This window comes from Salvia miltiorrhiza, chromosome 7, assembly GCF_028751815.1.
Source record: "Salvia miltiorrhiza cultivar Shanhuang (shh) chromosome 7, IMPLAD_Smil_shh, whole genome shotgun sequence".
NCBI lineage: Eukaryota > Viridiplantae > Streptophyta > Magnoliopsida > Lamiales > Lamiaceae > Salvia > Salvia miltiorrhiza.
In genome coordinates, this window is record NC_080393.1 from 21311883 (window position 1) to 21326619 (window position 14737).

General features: G+C 39.6%; 4 protein-coding genes across 9 annotated transcripts; 3 read left to right on the plus strand and 1 right to left on the minus strand.

Annotated features, from left to right (window-relative positions):
• Positions 1–1934: 1934 nt before the first annotated feature.
• LOC130993379 (uncharacterized) lies at positions 1935–5520 on the plus strand. Of its 4 annotated transcripts, none has more exons than XM_057918247.1 (4): positions 1935–2465; positions 4085–4603; positions 4923–5072; positions 5206–5520. In XM_057918247.1, exons 1-4 carry the CDS (start codon positions 2361–2363, stop codon positions 5296–5298), a joined length of 867 nt encoding a protein of 288 aa, XP_057774230.1. In that variant the 5' UTR covers positions 1935–2360; the 3' UTR covers positions 5299–5520. The 4 variants fall into 4 exon arrangements, with proteins under 4 accessions (XP_057774230.1, XP_057774229.1, XP_057774231.1 ...); XM_057918249.1 differs by having other exon boundaries at positions 2108–3275; positions 3480–4603; XM_057918246.1 differs by having other exon boundaries at positions 2097–2465; positions 4923–5520.
• Positions 5521–7767: 2247 nt separating this feature from the next.
• LOC130993382 (rust resistance kinase Lr10-like) lies at positions 7768–9730 on the minus strand. Its single transcript, XM_057918254.1, has one exon. The coding sequence runs from the start codon at positions 9728–9730 to the stop codon at positions 7835–7837; it is 1896 nt and encodes a 631-aa protein (XP_057774237.1). The 3' UTR covers positions 7768–7834.
• Positions 9731–10146: 416 nt separating this feature from the next.
• LOC130993381 (rust resistance kinase Lr10-like) lies at positions 10147–14698 on the plus strand. 3 transcript variants are annotated; one of them, XM_057918251.1, is made up of 7 exons: positions 10147–11087; positions 11778–11798; positions 11891–11923; positions 12036–14122; positions 14208–14228; positions 14325–14357; positions 14443–14698. In XM_057918251.1, exons 1-4 carry the CDS (start codon positions 10316–10318, stop codon positions 13106–13108), a joined length of 1899 nt encoding a protein of 632 aa, XP_057774234.1. In that variant the 5' UTR covers positions 10147–10315; the 3' UTR covers positions 13109–14122; positions 14208–14228; positions 14325–14357; positions 14443–14698. The 3 variants fall into 3 exon arrangements, with proteins under 3 accessions (XP_057774234.1, XP_057774235.1, XP_057774233.1); XM_057918252.1 differs by having other exon boundaries at positions 10147–10702; positions 10810–11087; positions 14208–14357; XM_057918250.1 differs by having other exon boundaries at positions 14208–14357.
• Positions 13378–14537, plus strand: LOC130993952 (RING-H2 finger protein ATL22-like). Its single transcript, XM_057918992.1, has 4 exons — positions 13378–14122; positions 14208–14228; positions 14325–14357; positions 14443–14537. Exons 1-4 carry the CDS (start codon positions 13378–13380, stop codon positions 14535–14537), a joined length of 894 nt encoding a protein of 297 aa, XP_057774975.1.
• Positions 14699–14737: the final 39 nt, after the last annotated feature.

Sequence of the window (14737 nt, forward strand, 5' to 3'; positions counted from 1 at the left end):
TTTTTTTTTTGTTCTTTAGTCATATGAAATGGGCTAGAGAATATTAACTCTTTTTATAAAAGCGGGTATATACCTAATTATTTCATCTCGAAAATTCTAATTATTAATTCGCCCATTTAAATAAGTGAAATTTTCACACATTTAAAAAAAATACTCCATTCGTTCCGCGAAGCTTGAACAATTTTTTTTCGACACGAATGTTAATGAGTTAATATTTTGTGTGTTAAGTGTGATAGGTGAAAAAGTGGAAAAAAAAATGAATAAAGAAAAAACCTTTTTCCATATAAGGAAAATGCTAAAGCTTCGCAGGACAACTTAAAAAGAAATACTGTTTAAAATTCGTGGAACGGACGAAATACTAGTCTGATCCAATATTATATTTTCTTTCAGGTTAATTGGTGTATGTGTATCTAAAAAAATTAATTGGTGTATGTAAAAACAAATGAAATCTGGATTAGAAAAACAAAAAACAAATGAAATATGAAATCTATCGAGGGCATTTGTGTAATTTGCTTAAATATTGATACATTAGTCAAGAATGTTGTAAACAAGTCCAGTTAGATATTACTCCCTCCGTCCCATTAAAGTTGGCAATATTTCTATTTTGGGTGTCCCACTAAAGTTGGCCACTTTCTAAAAATGGCAAAAATTTACTTTAATTAAGTCAACAATTACTCACTAATTTGGTCAACAATTGTAGGCCACTTTCTAAAAATGCCAAAATTACTTTAATTAAGTCAACGAGTAACACTTAATTTCTTAATCTCCGTGTCGAAACAAATGTTGCCAACTTTAGCGGGACGGAGGGAGTACTACATAAATGTTCAACTGAATACTATATTATCAAGAGGCCCCGCAAATACTTCACGCTCGTAAAAGTTAGAAAGACTGCTGCACATACATGACGCTTCGCGGTCCCAAGGGGGATTAAAACATAAATAATTACTTATAAGTTAAACTCATAATTTTTTATTCCATCAATTTATACTGTAATTTTTTTAATTTAATTCATAAATAAAGCTGAATATTACCAATTTACTCGTAAAAGTTGAAATGTAAAATAAATTACAAAAACTAACTAATTATGAAACAAAAAAATTGGACTCATTGCTCATCATATGGAAGTGACATGGAATCAACTTCATGTCTACAATGATATGTCCGACTTACAGATTCTAAAATGCAATTATTATCATTTTATTATTCTAAGTTTGCTTACATTTAGCATTCCGTGGAGAGTAAAATTTATTCGCGCAAAATCAACAATAAAGTATTATCACTATAGCATTGTTATAAAACTAAAATTATTACTCATTTCCTCCCAATTCAATAAGCCATAAGGCCCATACACAGATATTAAAAAATAAATAATTTATAATAAAATATGAGACATAAAGTAGCTTTTTTGAGGATAAATTTATGAAAAAAGTAAGAGATGAAAATAAAGATATTATTTTTAAATAAAAAAGAGAAAATTTTGTGAGAGTCACAATGATATTTAGGGTAAATAATGAGTTGTGTGAGCGTGTTTGTTATGTGGTATGATTTTATATTTAAGAAGTGACCTATTAAATTGAGACGTTCAAATTAGAAAACATGACATATTATTATTATTATTATTATTATTGTTATTATTATTATTATACAATTCAATTGCCATTATTACAAAGTATACATCTTTGGCTAAAAAAAAAATCATTTTCCTTACTCCCTCCGTCCCGACTCCCAATTAACTTGATCAATATTTCTTTATGGGTCGTTTCAATTAAATTGATTAATTTTTTTATATAAAAAATATATTTGTCATTTTTTCACTTTATTCATTTTATTATTAAATACTAATTTCTTAAATTTTATATCAAAAATAAATTGATCTACTCAAATGCGACAAATGAAGTAGTATTATTTAAAAGAATAAAAGGAAAATCCTCCTTAGAGCACACTAGCCATTTCCACTACCCACAATGTCCCCCAAAATGCACAAAAAAACATCCGAGCATCATCGAACAACTAATTATTTGTCAAAATATATTTAGATAACCATTTTCAGTTTACTTGCTTTATTACTTTCTTTTAACCTTTTCAACTCTTACAATTTTCTTTCTCATGATGAAAGAGTCCAATCCAAGACCCAACCAAAATCAGATTCTTCTCTCTCTCTTCTCTCTCTCCTTTACGGCTGTTACTGTCGCTGCTTCTGCTGTTATTTCCCACTGTTTGACACCTATAAAAAGACCTTGCCTCCATTAAAGCAATTCTCCTCTATCTATACTTACACTTAGATACAGAGTTCGGTGCGTCTTGTTCTCTCTCTCCTTCCCCTAATCTTTTGAGTGACAAATTTGAGAGAAACAGTGTACATGTCTGCAGAAGCTGGGCTTATGTTCCCGTACTTCCAGAACTTCTCTCTAGAAGTTCAGCAGTTTGATGACTTTTGCTGCTCACAAAGGCCTAATTCGTCCTTGGTAAATTATCTTTTCGTTTATTATTTCTTCACCAGCTGTTTCTTTTTTTGGTTTCCACTATTCACTGTGTGTTACTCATCTTTTTCTCTTTTCACATTTTATTCGATGTAATGATCTTCATTCAGAGTTTTTTATATCCCTTTTCTTTTTTCTGCGAGATGGATTTTGCTGATATTTTTTTTCTATTTTATTTTATGAATTGCTGTTTGCTTGTTCATGTTAATTGGGGTTTGCTATTTCAATCCTGAGTTTTGATTTCTAGTCATTTTCTCTTAAATGGAAGTTATCATGAATTCCCATTTGACTGCTGCATAAGTTGACTGATGTAAGAACTTAGAGAAAAATAGGCCTTTATCTCAAAGATTAGATTTTTCTTGTTATGTACTTTCTCAATAGGCATCAACAGACCAAGACCATTAATGGTTAGCACCTTGAGTTCTATTTATGGAGAAAAACGGATCTATTGCGACTTAATATCACAATCATAGTTCCGTTTCCTTTTGAAAATCCATTAATTAGGTTATGAATCAATTTTCGACTTTTCTCATCTTTTCTAACTCCAAAAAGTTCCTTTTTATGTGAACCTCTTCTATACCAATTTCTTAAGGACTTTCACCTTTTCTTTTCGCTGCTGTATCCTGATCAAAGAGAGACAAGTGAAGTGAGTGAATAAGCCTCCTATTATTGGTGGTTACTTTTGAAGCTCTGTGTTACAATGAGCTTTCTATTTCTGTTACACGTATTTGACATTTACCTAAAATGGTTAATCCTGATCACCCTTGTTTTTCATTTGCTAGATTCAAGTGAACTGTCATACTCCCTCCGTCCACCAAAAATATGCCACAATTTCCTTTTTCGTCCGTCCACAAAAAATATGCCACTTCCATTTTTAGTAGTAGGGTCCACACAACTCCACTCACATTTAAAGTGGGACCCTTACTCCACTACCAACTTTACTCACATTTTCTTAAAACCCGTGCCGAAAGCAAAGTGGCATGTTTTTCGTGGACGGAGGGAGTATAAGTTTCTGATTGAAAATATAGACCTATTTATGAGGAATTTACATCTGCAGATATTTATGGACTCCTCAATAATTGATAGTAATAGTATTAGTTATTACAAAGAATCTAGTAGATGATGGTTTCTGGTGGCTGATAACTCAGTTCATGTAATCTGTGTTCCCTTTTTTATGTAAAGGACCGAGATGAATAATCAGGCAAAGCCACCTAGTTTTCTAGCTAGCCTTTGGAAAATGTGGTAATAAACTTGGTATTTCTTGGAAAATCTTAACTATCTTACAGTAACTTTTATTTCTTAATGCCGGCTTGGCCCCAACTATAGTGCATCTTTGTCCTAACATGTGGTTTAATTTGTGTTTTCGAGTTGAACTTTTGCGTCCAATATGGGCTTCTTTGTTTGCTTTATAGGTTGTACTGATACATACTGACCATCATGTTTAGACAAAAAAAGCTTATTTGCTAGATGTGTGCCTACCGCTCCATAATTTTGGCGAACCACTAGCCATGATTGGGCCTTATTTTTTACTCTGCTTCATGAGATATCTCTATTAAATACTTTAGGAACAATTTGAGATTTTCTTTTTCTAAATTCAAATATAGGGTATACCAAGCAGCCTCATGCAAACATCCACCATATCAGATTACAACCTTGGGGGAGAAGGTGATCTGTTCAAGGCACCTGAACCAGTGATCAGAGAACCATTAATGGGTGTGGATCCAATGACGGCTGCTATCTCAATGATCTCTTGTGGAGAAGACGTGATCTCACCCCAGTCGCTAACAGTGTCTGATATTGAATCGTCTATTGAGAGTGGACAGCTCCTCAGTGAGGTTTTCTATGAATGTAGAAAGGATCTTTTGGCACAGCAAGGGAATGAGATGCCGCTCTTTGAAGCCCTGAGTATCAAGATTCCGCCTCTACAGATAGATGAAAACTTTGCCGTTGATGAGAAGCTGCTTGCTGAGGGCGCACTCCAGAAAAGTATCAGCTCGAGTTGTCTAGGGTCTATGGACAGTGTGCATGAGGCTCCACTGAGACCAAGATTTCTCGATTTTCCAGTTTTGGACTTTGGAGCTTTTAATGGGATGCGAAGAGCTTTTAGTGAAGGAGACATTAAGGTAAACTCTTCTAGCAATCCATTCGTCCTTTATCCTCTCATACTACCGAGTTACATAGTATATCATGAATCTTAATTGTTTAAGTAATTTGGCTTCAGAATTGGATATGTTGGTAACATACCTAAAATGTATATATCTTGAAACACCTACACCTCTATATTGAGTTGGGGAGTATGATTCTCATTTTACCTCTGCTCGTGAGCACCATACGAATTTATTGGTGCTACGACAATGCCTATGAACTGAGAAATGGTTAGATGTTTCTGGACTCTTGGACAGGATAGGGATGGGTGTGATTGATACTGAGTTTTTATGACAGACTCTTGGCAATGATGGTAACATAAGTCTCGAGCAGTCCCCGATGGTGCAACCTAGGACGATCAGCAGCTGCCCTTCCGAAGACCGCAGGGAGAAGCTCTCCAGATACTGGAATAAGAAGTCCAAGAGAAATTTTGGAAGAAAAATCAAGGTGGGATTTCTATCTTTCTTCAATTACCAAAGTATAATATCTCCAAATTACATCTCACTCGCATCATCATATTCTGTCAAGAAACTGCAAATGGGAGCAGCACAAGACAAACTAATAACGCGATTTGTTTCAGTATGCTTGTAGGAAAGCTCTGGCTGACAGCCAGCCAAGAATCCGTGGAAGATTTGCCAAGACGGAAGAAATGGATAGCTCTAAGATGCAGTAACTGTTTGTATTATTAGTTATGGCCAAGAATAAGTAGAGGTGATCCCATGGTGATTGATCAACTCAGCTTCCAACCTACCTACTTCTCTTAACATCTCTCATTATGGATCAACTAGATTTGTACATACTGTTTGTTTACTACCACAACCAATAATATTATCTGTATGCTTATATGAATCTGTACCTACAATTTCCCTATTCGTATTCCAACCTCTTTGTGATATTACAGGTTTCGAGGCTATGAGAGCATTCTCTTCTTTTCTAGTTTTATTTTATTTAATATTGTATATTAATCTCGAAATGTGGTTTGAAGATAAGTTTAATATACCGCTAGGTTTGAATTTGGAACATATTTTTTGTTGTTGTTGTTTAGATACTTTGATAAGAAAAGGTTCATGAAAGGAGAAACATAAGAGTAATATCTTTTGGGTAATTTTAAACACAGCTTCCAATTTTCTCACTATAACCCCCTTATTTAAAAAAATAATATAAATAATTATAATTATATTATTTTACCCTTATAGCTCCATTTAAAATTTGTTTTAAATTAATAAACTTATCAAAATTAACTTGAAAGAATAACACATATAATCTCTTCCTTTTATAGATAAATCTCTTCTCCATTAATATAGCCTCCAATCGAAAATATTGAGATTGAGGAAAATGGCAAATTTCGTCTAACTTCAAATATCAGACTCAAAAATGAATCACGAACCACAATTCATGAATATATTGAACCATTTAATTTCCTTTCTGTGCAAACGATAATGATTGAGTAAGTGGTGACATTTGCAAAAATCAAATAACAAAAAAAAAATTTGTTTCTTGTCTGCGCAAAACTCTGAAATTCATACACCACAAACAGAAACATTGTAGCTCATTGGGGATTCGAATTCGTGCAACAGCTTATTATCATAACCCGACTCATTGTTGTCGGAATCAATAGATTTTGGAGTCGTCAGGTATGAAATTGGTCGGAAGTTTGGAGAATCTGAAGACCCTCGGAGAACCCAGTCACTGAGAAGCGCGCCGATTTCCTTTCGAATATAGCAGAATGATTTTATTTTTTAACATAATTTTTTGTTTTTTGAACTGTATTTGAACTCACCAGTATGATATTTGAAGTTCATAGACAGAATATGTCAAATCTTCCTCAACCTCCGTCTATCTTCTTAAGATTTTGAGTTGGTGGTTAATGGGTTATATTGATGGAGATTTGGGATGGAGGTTACATGCGATCCATCAATAAATAGATTGTGCATATGTGTTATTCTTTAAAATTAATTTTGATAAATTTAATATAAATTTAAAAAGGGACTATAGGGATAAAATAGTACAATTATAATTATTTATATTATTTTTTAAAATAAAAGGCTATAATGAGAAAATTGGGGGCTGTGTTTAAAATTTTCCATATCTTTTTCACGGTTAAAAAAGAAGAATCCAAAGCAGAAATTTTGGGCTCCTTAGTGGGCCGTTGGGCCACATGCAGGGGAATCGTCAAACGTGTATCTTCCTTGGTACAGCACGTCGTCGTTTTTATTATCACCGCATATGCTCTAACCGAACCGCCGCAGTAGACTCAATTTGTTTCTGTTTATGAGCTTCGTCGTTCCATCATCGCCACAAGGAAAGCAAAAATCCAAGAGACCAATAAATGGCGGACAAACTATTTCGAGTAATCTCGTCCACCATCTCTAGATCTGAGTTGTCCGACATGGCGAGTCGTAGAGCCATCGCCACGACGGCGCACCTCCTGCAAAATCAGAAACCAGCAACGAAGGAGTCGGCGACTTCCGACGACAAGGACAAAATCAACAACCAAATTGAGGATGAGAGGAAATTCGATTCTAAAGACGGAGGAGATGACGGCGGCCATGAGTTCGTGAATAAAGGTACTGGTGAAGTCGGCGGCCCCCGCGGGCCGGAACCGACTCGGTACGGCGATTGGGAGAAGAACGGTCGGTGTTCTGATTTCTGATGTTTTTGTATCCTATGAAATAGAAATTGGGGAAATTTCAACTGTTCTGGCTTTCGTGCCTGCGATCTTGTTATAATCATATCGGATGTTCAATCTGCTTGAGTTCTTGTAATAATGAGATTGTCACTACCGTCTGCTGTGATCGAAACACAGCAAACGGCACCGTTCAACAAGAAACCGCGAACAATTTGAATGAAACTCCACAAAATTGTTTTTTTTTTCCACTTTGTCATTTGTAGTTGATAGAAATTCCATATTGAGCTGAGGGAGGGAATTTTTTTGCAATAACTTGACTGAATTTTTCAACAATAAATGCTGTTCTGTAAGATTTAAGTCGTAGTTTTTTTTTTGGAGTTATTTTGTAAGAGAACGCTGCGTTTTTAGTGGAAGGGCTCCATAGCAGAGGATGCGCTCCCATCTATACTTTGCTCAGCCAAGGTCTACTGGGCAGTTTTTCTTGTCTTCTTATTGGCAACTAGAAATGAACAGTTGTGTGAATATTTTCTTTGTATTGGAAAGTGTAGTGAAACGCTACATAACAAGTTTGATCTGAATCTCAATCAGTATAAATGTTGGTTGAGCTGCTAAACACGGTGGAAGAAGATGAAGTTATATCTGCAGAATTTGAAGCAGCGAAAGGATTGGGCGGCATAATCGGCATGTTTTCACCTTCCAGCATCTGCATCACAAGTTTCATGGATGGCCTATCTGCAGGATACCACTGGATACACCAAAGCCCCACAATTATTAGCCTCTTCACAATCTCACTCTCCTCCACTTTATCAACTTGGATAGCTATATCCTCTCCTTTCTCCAGCTGATTGTACATCCACTCCGGAAAGTAGACTTCGCCGCTGTCCTGTGCCTCCGCTCCGAACTTCCTCCGCCCACCAACCATGTCGAGCAACACCATCCCGTAGCTATAGATATCCGATTTGTACGACACCTTCCCGAAGTTCCTCGAGAATACCTCGGGCGCAATATACCCTATGGTCCCCCTCGCCCCCGTCATGGTCACGACGCTCTGCTCCTTGGAGCACAGCTTGGCCAGACCGAAATCGGCAACCTTGGGGTTGAGGTTATGGTCCAGCAAGATGTTGTGCGGCTTGATGTCGAAATGAAGGATCCTCTGCTTGCAGCCTTGGTGGAGATAATCAAGGCCTCTGGCTACGCCCAACGCGATCTCCTGCAGCTTCTCCCACCCCACCGTGCTGCCCTGCTTGCCCGACGAGATGTACTTGTTGAGCGAGTCGTTCTCCAGGAACTCGTACACTAGGGCGCGCCTGTATCCGTCCGCGCAGTACCCCACCAAACGCACCACGTTCACGTGGTGGATCTTGCCGATGGTTCCCACTTCGTTGATGAACTCCTCGCCGTCTCCTTTGATGTTGGTGAGGACCTTCACCGCTACGGGAATGTCGGTCGAGAGCTTCCCTTTGAAGACCGTTCCGTAGCCTCCCTGCCCCAGTTTGTGCTTGAAGCCATCCGTGATCGCCTTGATATCGGAGTAAGTGTATCTGGTTGGCCTAAGGGCTTTGTAGTCCTCTAGAAAACGCTCGATCCGTCGCTCCTTCCTCTGCTTCCGCATCTTCGCTCTGTACATATAAAATAGTGCAGCAAATGCTAGCGCCGCCGTGAAAACACCAACTACTACAACCGCAATAACTACATTATCTGATACGCCTTGTTTCCCCTGGTGAGGTTGTTTGGGCATGTCGAAGCATTGAGTTTGGTTATTGGTATTGAACCCACAATACATGCGACGGGCTTCACAGTTGCCGCAATCGGGGTCGGGCCAATGCAGATAGGTATCATCAACTGAATACTCTCTCAGCCCGTCCAAAAGCACCTCGGAAACATCAGAAACATTGTACATTTTCACACATCTCGACAGAGGGAGCTCCGTTACCGAATCAGACGATCGGTATGCATAAACTCGGTGATTCCCTCGAGCAAGGCAAGCGATGGGACCCAAAGCCCAGCCCCTAGGATCGTCGAGAGGTCCGGAGCAATTGAAAAGCGTGTATCCACTGCCTGCACCATAGTACATGATCTTGACATAGAATTGGAAAGGAGAGGGCGAGGAGCTGAATTGGGGAACCCGGGGCGGGAGGCAGGAGCCGTGAAGCACGCTGATCCGGATCACTTGAGTTGCGTAGTCGATTTCTTGGACGGTGGCTTTTGCTGAAAGTGGGAGGACCACGTTCCGGGCGGAGGGCCGGACCGGGAATTGGAAGTCGAATTCGGTGCGGTTGTTGGTGGGGTTGCAAGAAAGCTCGAAACCGGGATAGCCGCAGCTCTCGGGCTGGCGGCCCTTCAACCGGAAAGGGAAGCGGATGATGGGGCCTGACGGGCTGCAGCTTGTGGCCACACATTCCCCCTGCCCTGCTGCAAATCTTGCTTCTTCCAAATTTACTGAACAAATTAACAAGAAAATCAAGAAAAGAATCATGGTGGGGGATCTGGAATATAGCTAGTATCTTCAGCGAGAAAGAAACAAGGCAGAATACAAGCAATTGGTGGGTGGGTCGTGTTTTTATCTCAAACATCACTCCGCATTCGTTTATTATTATTTCTGAGAGAAAGATGACATAATGGATGGTGGGAGAAGCCAATGTTGACTTGAAACGAAGAAAAAGTCAGCAGTTGAAGACCACTCCGCTTTCCGGCTGGTATTCTCCTACTTGCGGTGCACCGAGACCAACTAGTGTGCTTAGACGAGGAAATAATTGATCCAATAGCTGAAACTAAAATTGGATGGGTGTAGGACACCGGAAAGCAGGATTGTTTCCCTCTACTGGGTCAGCGGTCGCACTATCTCACGCTCACCTTCTCTTTTATCTTTATTTATACTTCATTGTTGAATAGAATAACGCCTAATTACTCCTTTTACCTTTTCTTCTTTGAATGTTATATACCCAATCCACACAATCTAATTACGCGAAAACATTTCACAAAGCAGCGTAGAAGGTCAGCATATACATATATATTGATCCTTTTCTCCTTCCCCTAAAGATTAAAATTGATATTGCTCAGCATGTCAGAAAATAGAAACCTGTTTGCAGTTTCAAGAATCTCCATTTTCCTGCTTTTCCTCACTGTGAATTCTCTAGCCCAGAACAACAACTGCGCTTCATCATCTTGTGGCAATGTCAGAATCAGCTACCCTTTTAGATTGACAAGTAGCCCCAAATCTTGCGGCTACAACGACCCCAGCTTCGAGCTCGAATGCCGCAATAATCAGACTATTTGGGTGGCGAAATCAAGAAGGTACATGGTGCAGGATATCAACTATGAATTTTACTCCATAAGGGTGGTTGATCCCACCATAAGCAGCGCTAATCTTTCCTCTTGTCCTGTTTACTCCAACGACTACGATTCTTGGCCATCCATTTTCAGTGGCTTCTTCGACTCGAATATACCGGTATCATTTATCTACTGTCTTTCTCCTGTGAATTCTTCCAAGTACGTGGAAGGCCCTTTCTGTGGTAACACGAGTAGCATCTTCTCCAATTCTTCCCAAATTTACAGTTACGTTATGGTGGGAGATCAGATTATAGTATCCGATGTGGAGGAGGCGTGCTCCGTTTATAGGGTGGTTTGGACATCGGGGCGTAGGGATATGAAGGATAATTCTTCTTTGGTTGGCATTTATGATGATTTAGCATATGGTGTCGAGCTCTCGTGGTTCCGAGCTCTCTGTGGAGAATGTGAGACAAGTGATGGGTCTTGCAGCGTGGAGGGGAATCGGATCACCTGCAAACACTACTGCAAGGAGGATACACCTCTCTCCCAAAAGAGTCTCAAATGTAAGTCGCATCTTGTGTCCTTTAACTGCCCAATCATGTTTTAGGTATCGCTTTACTATGAGATTGTAAGAATTTTATTGGTAATAGTAACAGTAGGTAGCATTCTTGAGTATTTATTCTAACAAGGAGCTGTGCTGCAGTGTAGACTGGAGATCCCACACCGCGGTCTAGTGGTTAAGATTGCCTAAAAGAATGTGTGATGCAAACTTTATTGGTGTCAAGTGTGAACTAGTCTTGATATAATAAGTTTGGTGGAAGCTGAGTATAATTTGTCTCGATGGGTAGATTGTAATTCTGGAAAAAGAGTAAAAAGTTTCTTACACTGAATAATTCATATATGTGTGGATATAAGAATTTTGTGATTAGTGTACAAAGTACAGAGTAGTCAAGTTATATTTTGCAAGAACTTATAGAATCTAGAACATGTCTGGAACTATTTCTGGGATTTGAACCCCTTGTACACACCATTACGTGCTGTGGGCAAAAAATCGGGCATAGTGTTGCAGCAATTTCATATTTTATGCTGTCCAATTCGACCCACAGTACTAGGTGGAGCAGTTGCATATATGATGCATGCTGCATTAACTCAGTTTCAACTTTGATGATCTGTGTGCCTCTAGAGATAAGTGCTTGATTTTCTCATTTAGCGACTTTTTGTGTGCTGACGCTGCTTTCACTTGAACAATGCAGGTAAATTCGAGTACTGGGGAGGTGAGTGCTCCATCTTCTCAAACCTTCATTGTCTCTCTCATATTTTCCTTTCCTTATGGATGTCTCTTCTAACATGTTACCTTTTCTGACAGTATACTTCTTTTTCTTCGGATTGATTGGAATTGGTAAGATTAGAACCTTCATTCAATTACTTTTCAATATTGTGTTGGCAACTGATCTATTTATAGTGTTAGAATGGTTCTTTTTTTCTCAAGTTGGTTGTTGATGACTATGCAGCTGCACTTGTAGCTCTGAGATTCCTGATAGGATTCCCGTTCCTGGTCTGGCTAGTGGTGCGCAGATGGAGAAGACGGCATTTAGCAATGGACGAAACCATTGAAGAGTTTCTGCAGGGTCAGAATAACCTAACCCCTATAAAATACACTTACTCTGAGATCAAGAAAATGACAAACAATTTCAACCAGAGGTTGGGTGAAGGAGCCTACGGAACTGTATACAAAGGGAAGCTCCGGAGTGGCCCATACGTCGCAGTGAAGATGATGGAGCAGTCTATGGCTAGCGAGCAAGAGTTCATCAGTGAGGTGGGCACAATTGGCCGGATCCACCATGTCAACGTGGTGCAGCTCATCGGCTTCTCAGTCGAGGGCTCAAAATGTGCCTTGGTGTACGAGTTTCTGCCAAACGGCTCCCTGGACAGGTTCATTTTCAACCAGCAAGGCCTGGAGGTGACTGCCTTGAGGTATGAGAAGATGTTTGAAATCGCTCTTGGGGTGGCCCGTGGGATCGACTACCTGCACCGTGGTTGCGACATGCAGATACTGCATTTTGATATCAAGCCTCACAACATCTTGCTTGACGACAAGTTCAATCCGAAGATATCTGATTTCGGGCTGGCACAGCTGTACCCGACTGATGGTCGTAGCATTGTGAATCTGACGGCTGCGAGGGGCACGATGGGGTATATGGCGCCGGAGATGTTCTACAAGAATGTAGGGGGAGTTTCCTACAAGGCTGATGTCTACAGTTTTGGGATGCTGCTGATGGAAATGGCGGGGCGGAGGAAGAATGTGAACCCTTTTGCGGAGGAGGAAGGGCAGATTTACTTCCCGTCGTGGGTGTACGAGCAACTTAGTGGCGGGAGGGAAGTGGAGGTGAGGGATGCGACAGAGGAAGAGAGGAAGATGGTGAAGAAGATGGTGATAGTGGCGTTGTGGTGTATACAGATGAAGCCTTGTGATCGGCCGCCTATGAATAAACTGGTTGAGATGCTTGAAACCGATTTCGAATTGCAGCTGCCTCCCAAGCCTTTCATGGCTCCACGCGAGATTGCTGATCACCACAGAATATAATTAAGTGAAACTCCATTCATATAGTTTATGTTGTTGTAATTCATGTATTATAGAAAGTTATTGAGCATTGAACAAAATTTGTAAAGTAAAATTCTTTTATTTTGAGCGGAGCCTGTTGACAAGTCATAGACCCAAGTTGTTCAAATGAGTTTGACGAAAAGTCAAATTTGTGTGCGCGCGTTCGCGTGTCTATATATAGATGTTATCCTTCTTTTTTGTGTAGATACAATTACAAAGTGATAATATCAAAGGAAAAACCAGAAAACAGAATGTTGTTTGCAATTCCAAGCATCTTGCTTCTGCTTCTTTTCTTGACAGTTAATTCCAGAGCCCAAGATAACAACATCAACTGCCCTTCTTCATCTTGTGGCAATCTCAGAATCAGCTACCCTTTCAGATTGACAAGTAGCCCCAAATCTTGTGGGTACGACGACCCCAGCTTCGAGCTCGAATGCCGCAACAACCAGACGATTTTCAAGGTGAGATCGAGAATGTATATGGTCCGAGACATCAACTATGAAATATACTCTATATGGGTGGTTGATCCGAGCATAAACAGGGCAAATCTTTCTTCTTGTCCTGTTTATTCCAACGCCTACGATTCTTGGACATCCATCTTCTGGAGCATCCACTTGAATAGGCCGGTATCGTTCTTACACTGTGTGGCTCCTGTGAATTCTCCCAAGTATGTGGAAGCCCCTTTTTGCGGCAATACGAGTAGCACTTCTTCCCAGATATACAGTTACGTTATGGAGGGGGATGGGATTGCGTTGTCGGAGTCGTGCACGCTTGATAGGGTGGTTTGGAGCTCGGGGCCTAAGGGTAGGAGCAGCAATCCGTCTTTGGGAGGCATCTATGGTGATTTGAGCGATGGGGTGGAGCTCTCGTGGTTTCGCATTCACTGCGGAGAATGTTCGAGAAGCAATGGGGATTGCGGCTTGGAGGGCAGCCGGATCACTTGTAAACACCAGTGCAAGGATGATCGAACAACTCTCTCCCAACAAGGTTTTAAATGTAAGTATTTTTTTCAAATAAACATGAGAATGTGTGGATAAGATAATTGTGTTGGTGACGCTGCTTTTTGATATGAATAATGCAGGTCAGTTGGAGTATTGGGCACGTGAGTGGTCCATCTTCTCAGATCTTTTGTGAGCTTTTCCTATTAACTTTTTTACCTATGGGATGATGGGATAACATTTTTTCCTTTTTTTTACAGCTTACATTGTAGGATATGGAATGTTTGCATACGGTAAGATTTCCAACCTTGTTTTGTTTGTCTTTATTCTAAAAGGGATGTTTCATTGTAGGAGATGCTAATTTTGTGATATATGCAGGTGGACTTATTGGTCTGAGATTCTTGATTGGATTCGTATTCCTCATGGTATTGGTGGTGTCCCAATGGAGAAAACGGCATCATTTACCCCTCTAATTTATCATTCTCTCTATCTCACCAAGATTTATCCTTTTCTCTTCTTTTTTTGTACAATCTGTCAAGTGTGATCTTTATTAATATTTGATGTTTTATAGTTGTATTGCTTTTTCAATTCAATTGTCAAATTTATATTTTATTTTATTTTTGATTTGGGTTCAGATATGAGATTTTGTGTACAAAGTTTCCTTTTCTCCATC

Bases quoted from the DNA above. Each gene is read 5' to 3' on its own strand.
- LOC130993379 (XM_057918246.1), top strand. From the start codon at position 2,361: ATGTCTGCAGAAGCTGGGCTTATGTTCCCGTACTTCCAGAACTTCTCT. The intron at 2,466-4,084 runs GTAAATTATCTT...ATTCAAATATAG, and splicing joins AAAGGCCTAATTCGTCCTTG to GGTATACCAAGCAGCCTCAT. The intron at 4,604-4,922 runs GTAAACTCTTCT...TTTTTATGACAG, and splicing joins TTAGTGAAGGAGACATTAAG to ACTCTTGGCAATGATGGTAA.
- LOC130993382 (XM_057918254.1), bottom strand. From the start codon at position 9,730: ATGATTCTTTTCTTGATTTTCTTGTTAATTTGTTCAGTAAATTTGGAA.
- LOC130993381 (XM_057918250.1), top strand. From the start codon at position 10,316: ATGTCAGAAAATAGAAACCTGTTTGCAGTTTCAAGAATCTCCATTTTC. The intron at 11,088-11,777 runs GTAAGTCGCATC...TGAACAATGCAG, and splicing joins CTCCCAAAAGAGTCTCAAAT to GTAAATTCGAGTACTGGGGA. The intron at 11,799-11,890 runs GTGAGTGCTCCA...CTTTTCTGACAG, and splicing joins TAAATTCGAGTACTGGGGAG to TATACTTCTTTTTCTTCGGA.
- LOC130993952 (XM_057918992.1), top strand. From the start codon at position 13,378: ATGTTGTTTGCAATTCCAAGCATCTTGCTTCTGCTTCTTTTCTTGACA. The intron at 14,123-14,207 runs GTAAGTATTTTT...TGAATAATGCAG, and splicing joins CTCCCAACAAGGTTTTAAAT to GTCAGTTGGAGTATTGGGCA. The intron at 14,358-14,442 runs GTAAGATTTCCA...TGATATATGCAG, and splicing joins ATATGGAATGTTTGCATACG to GTGGACTTATTGGTCTGAGA.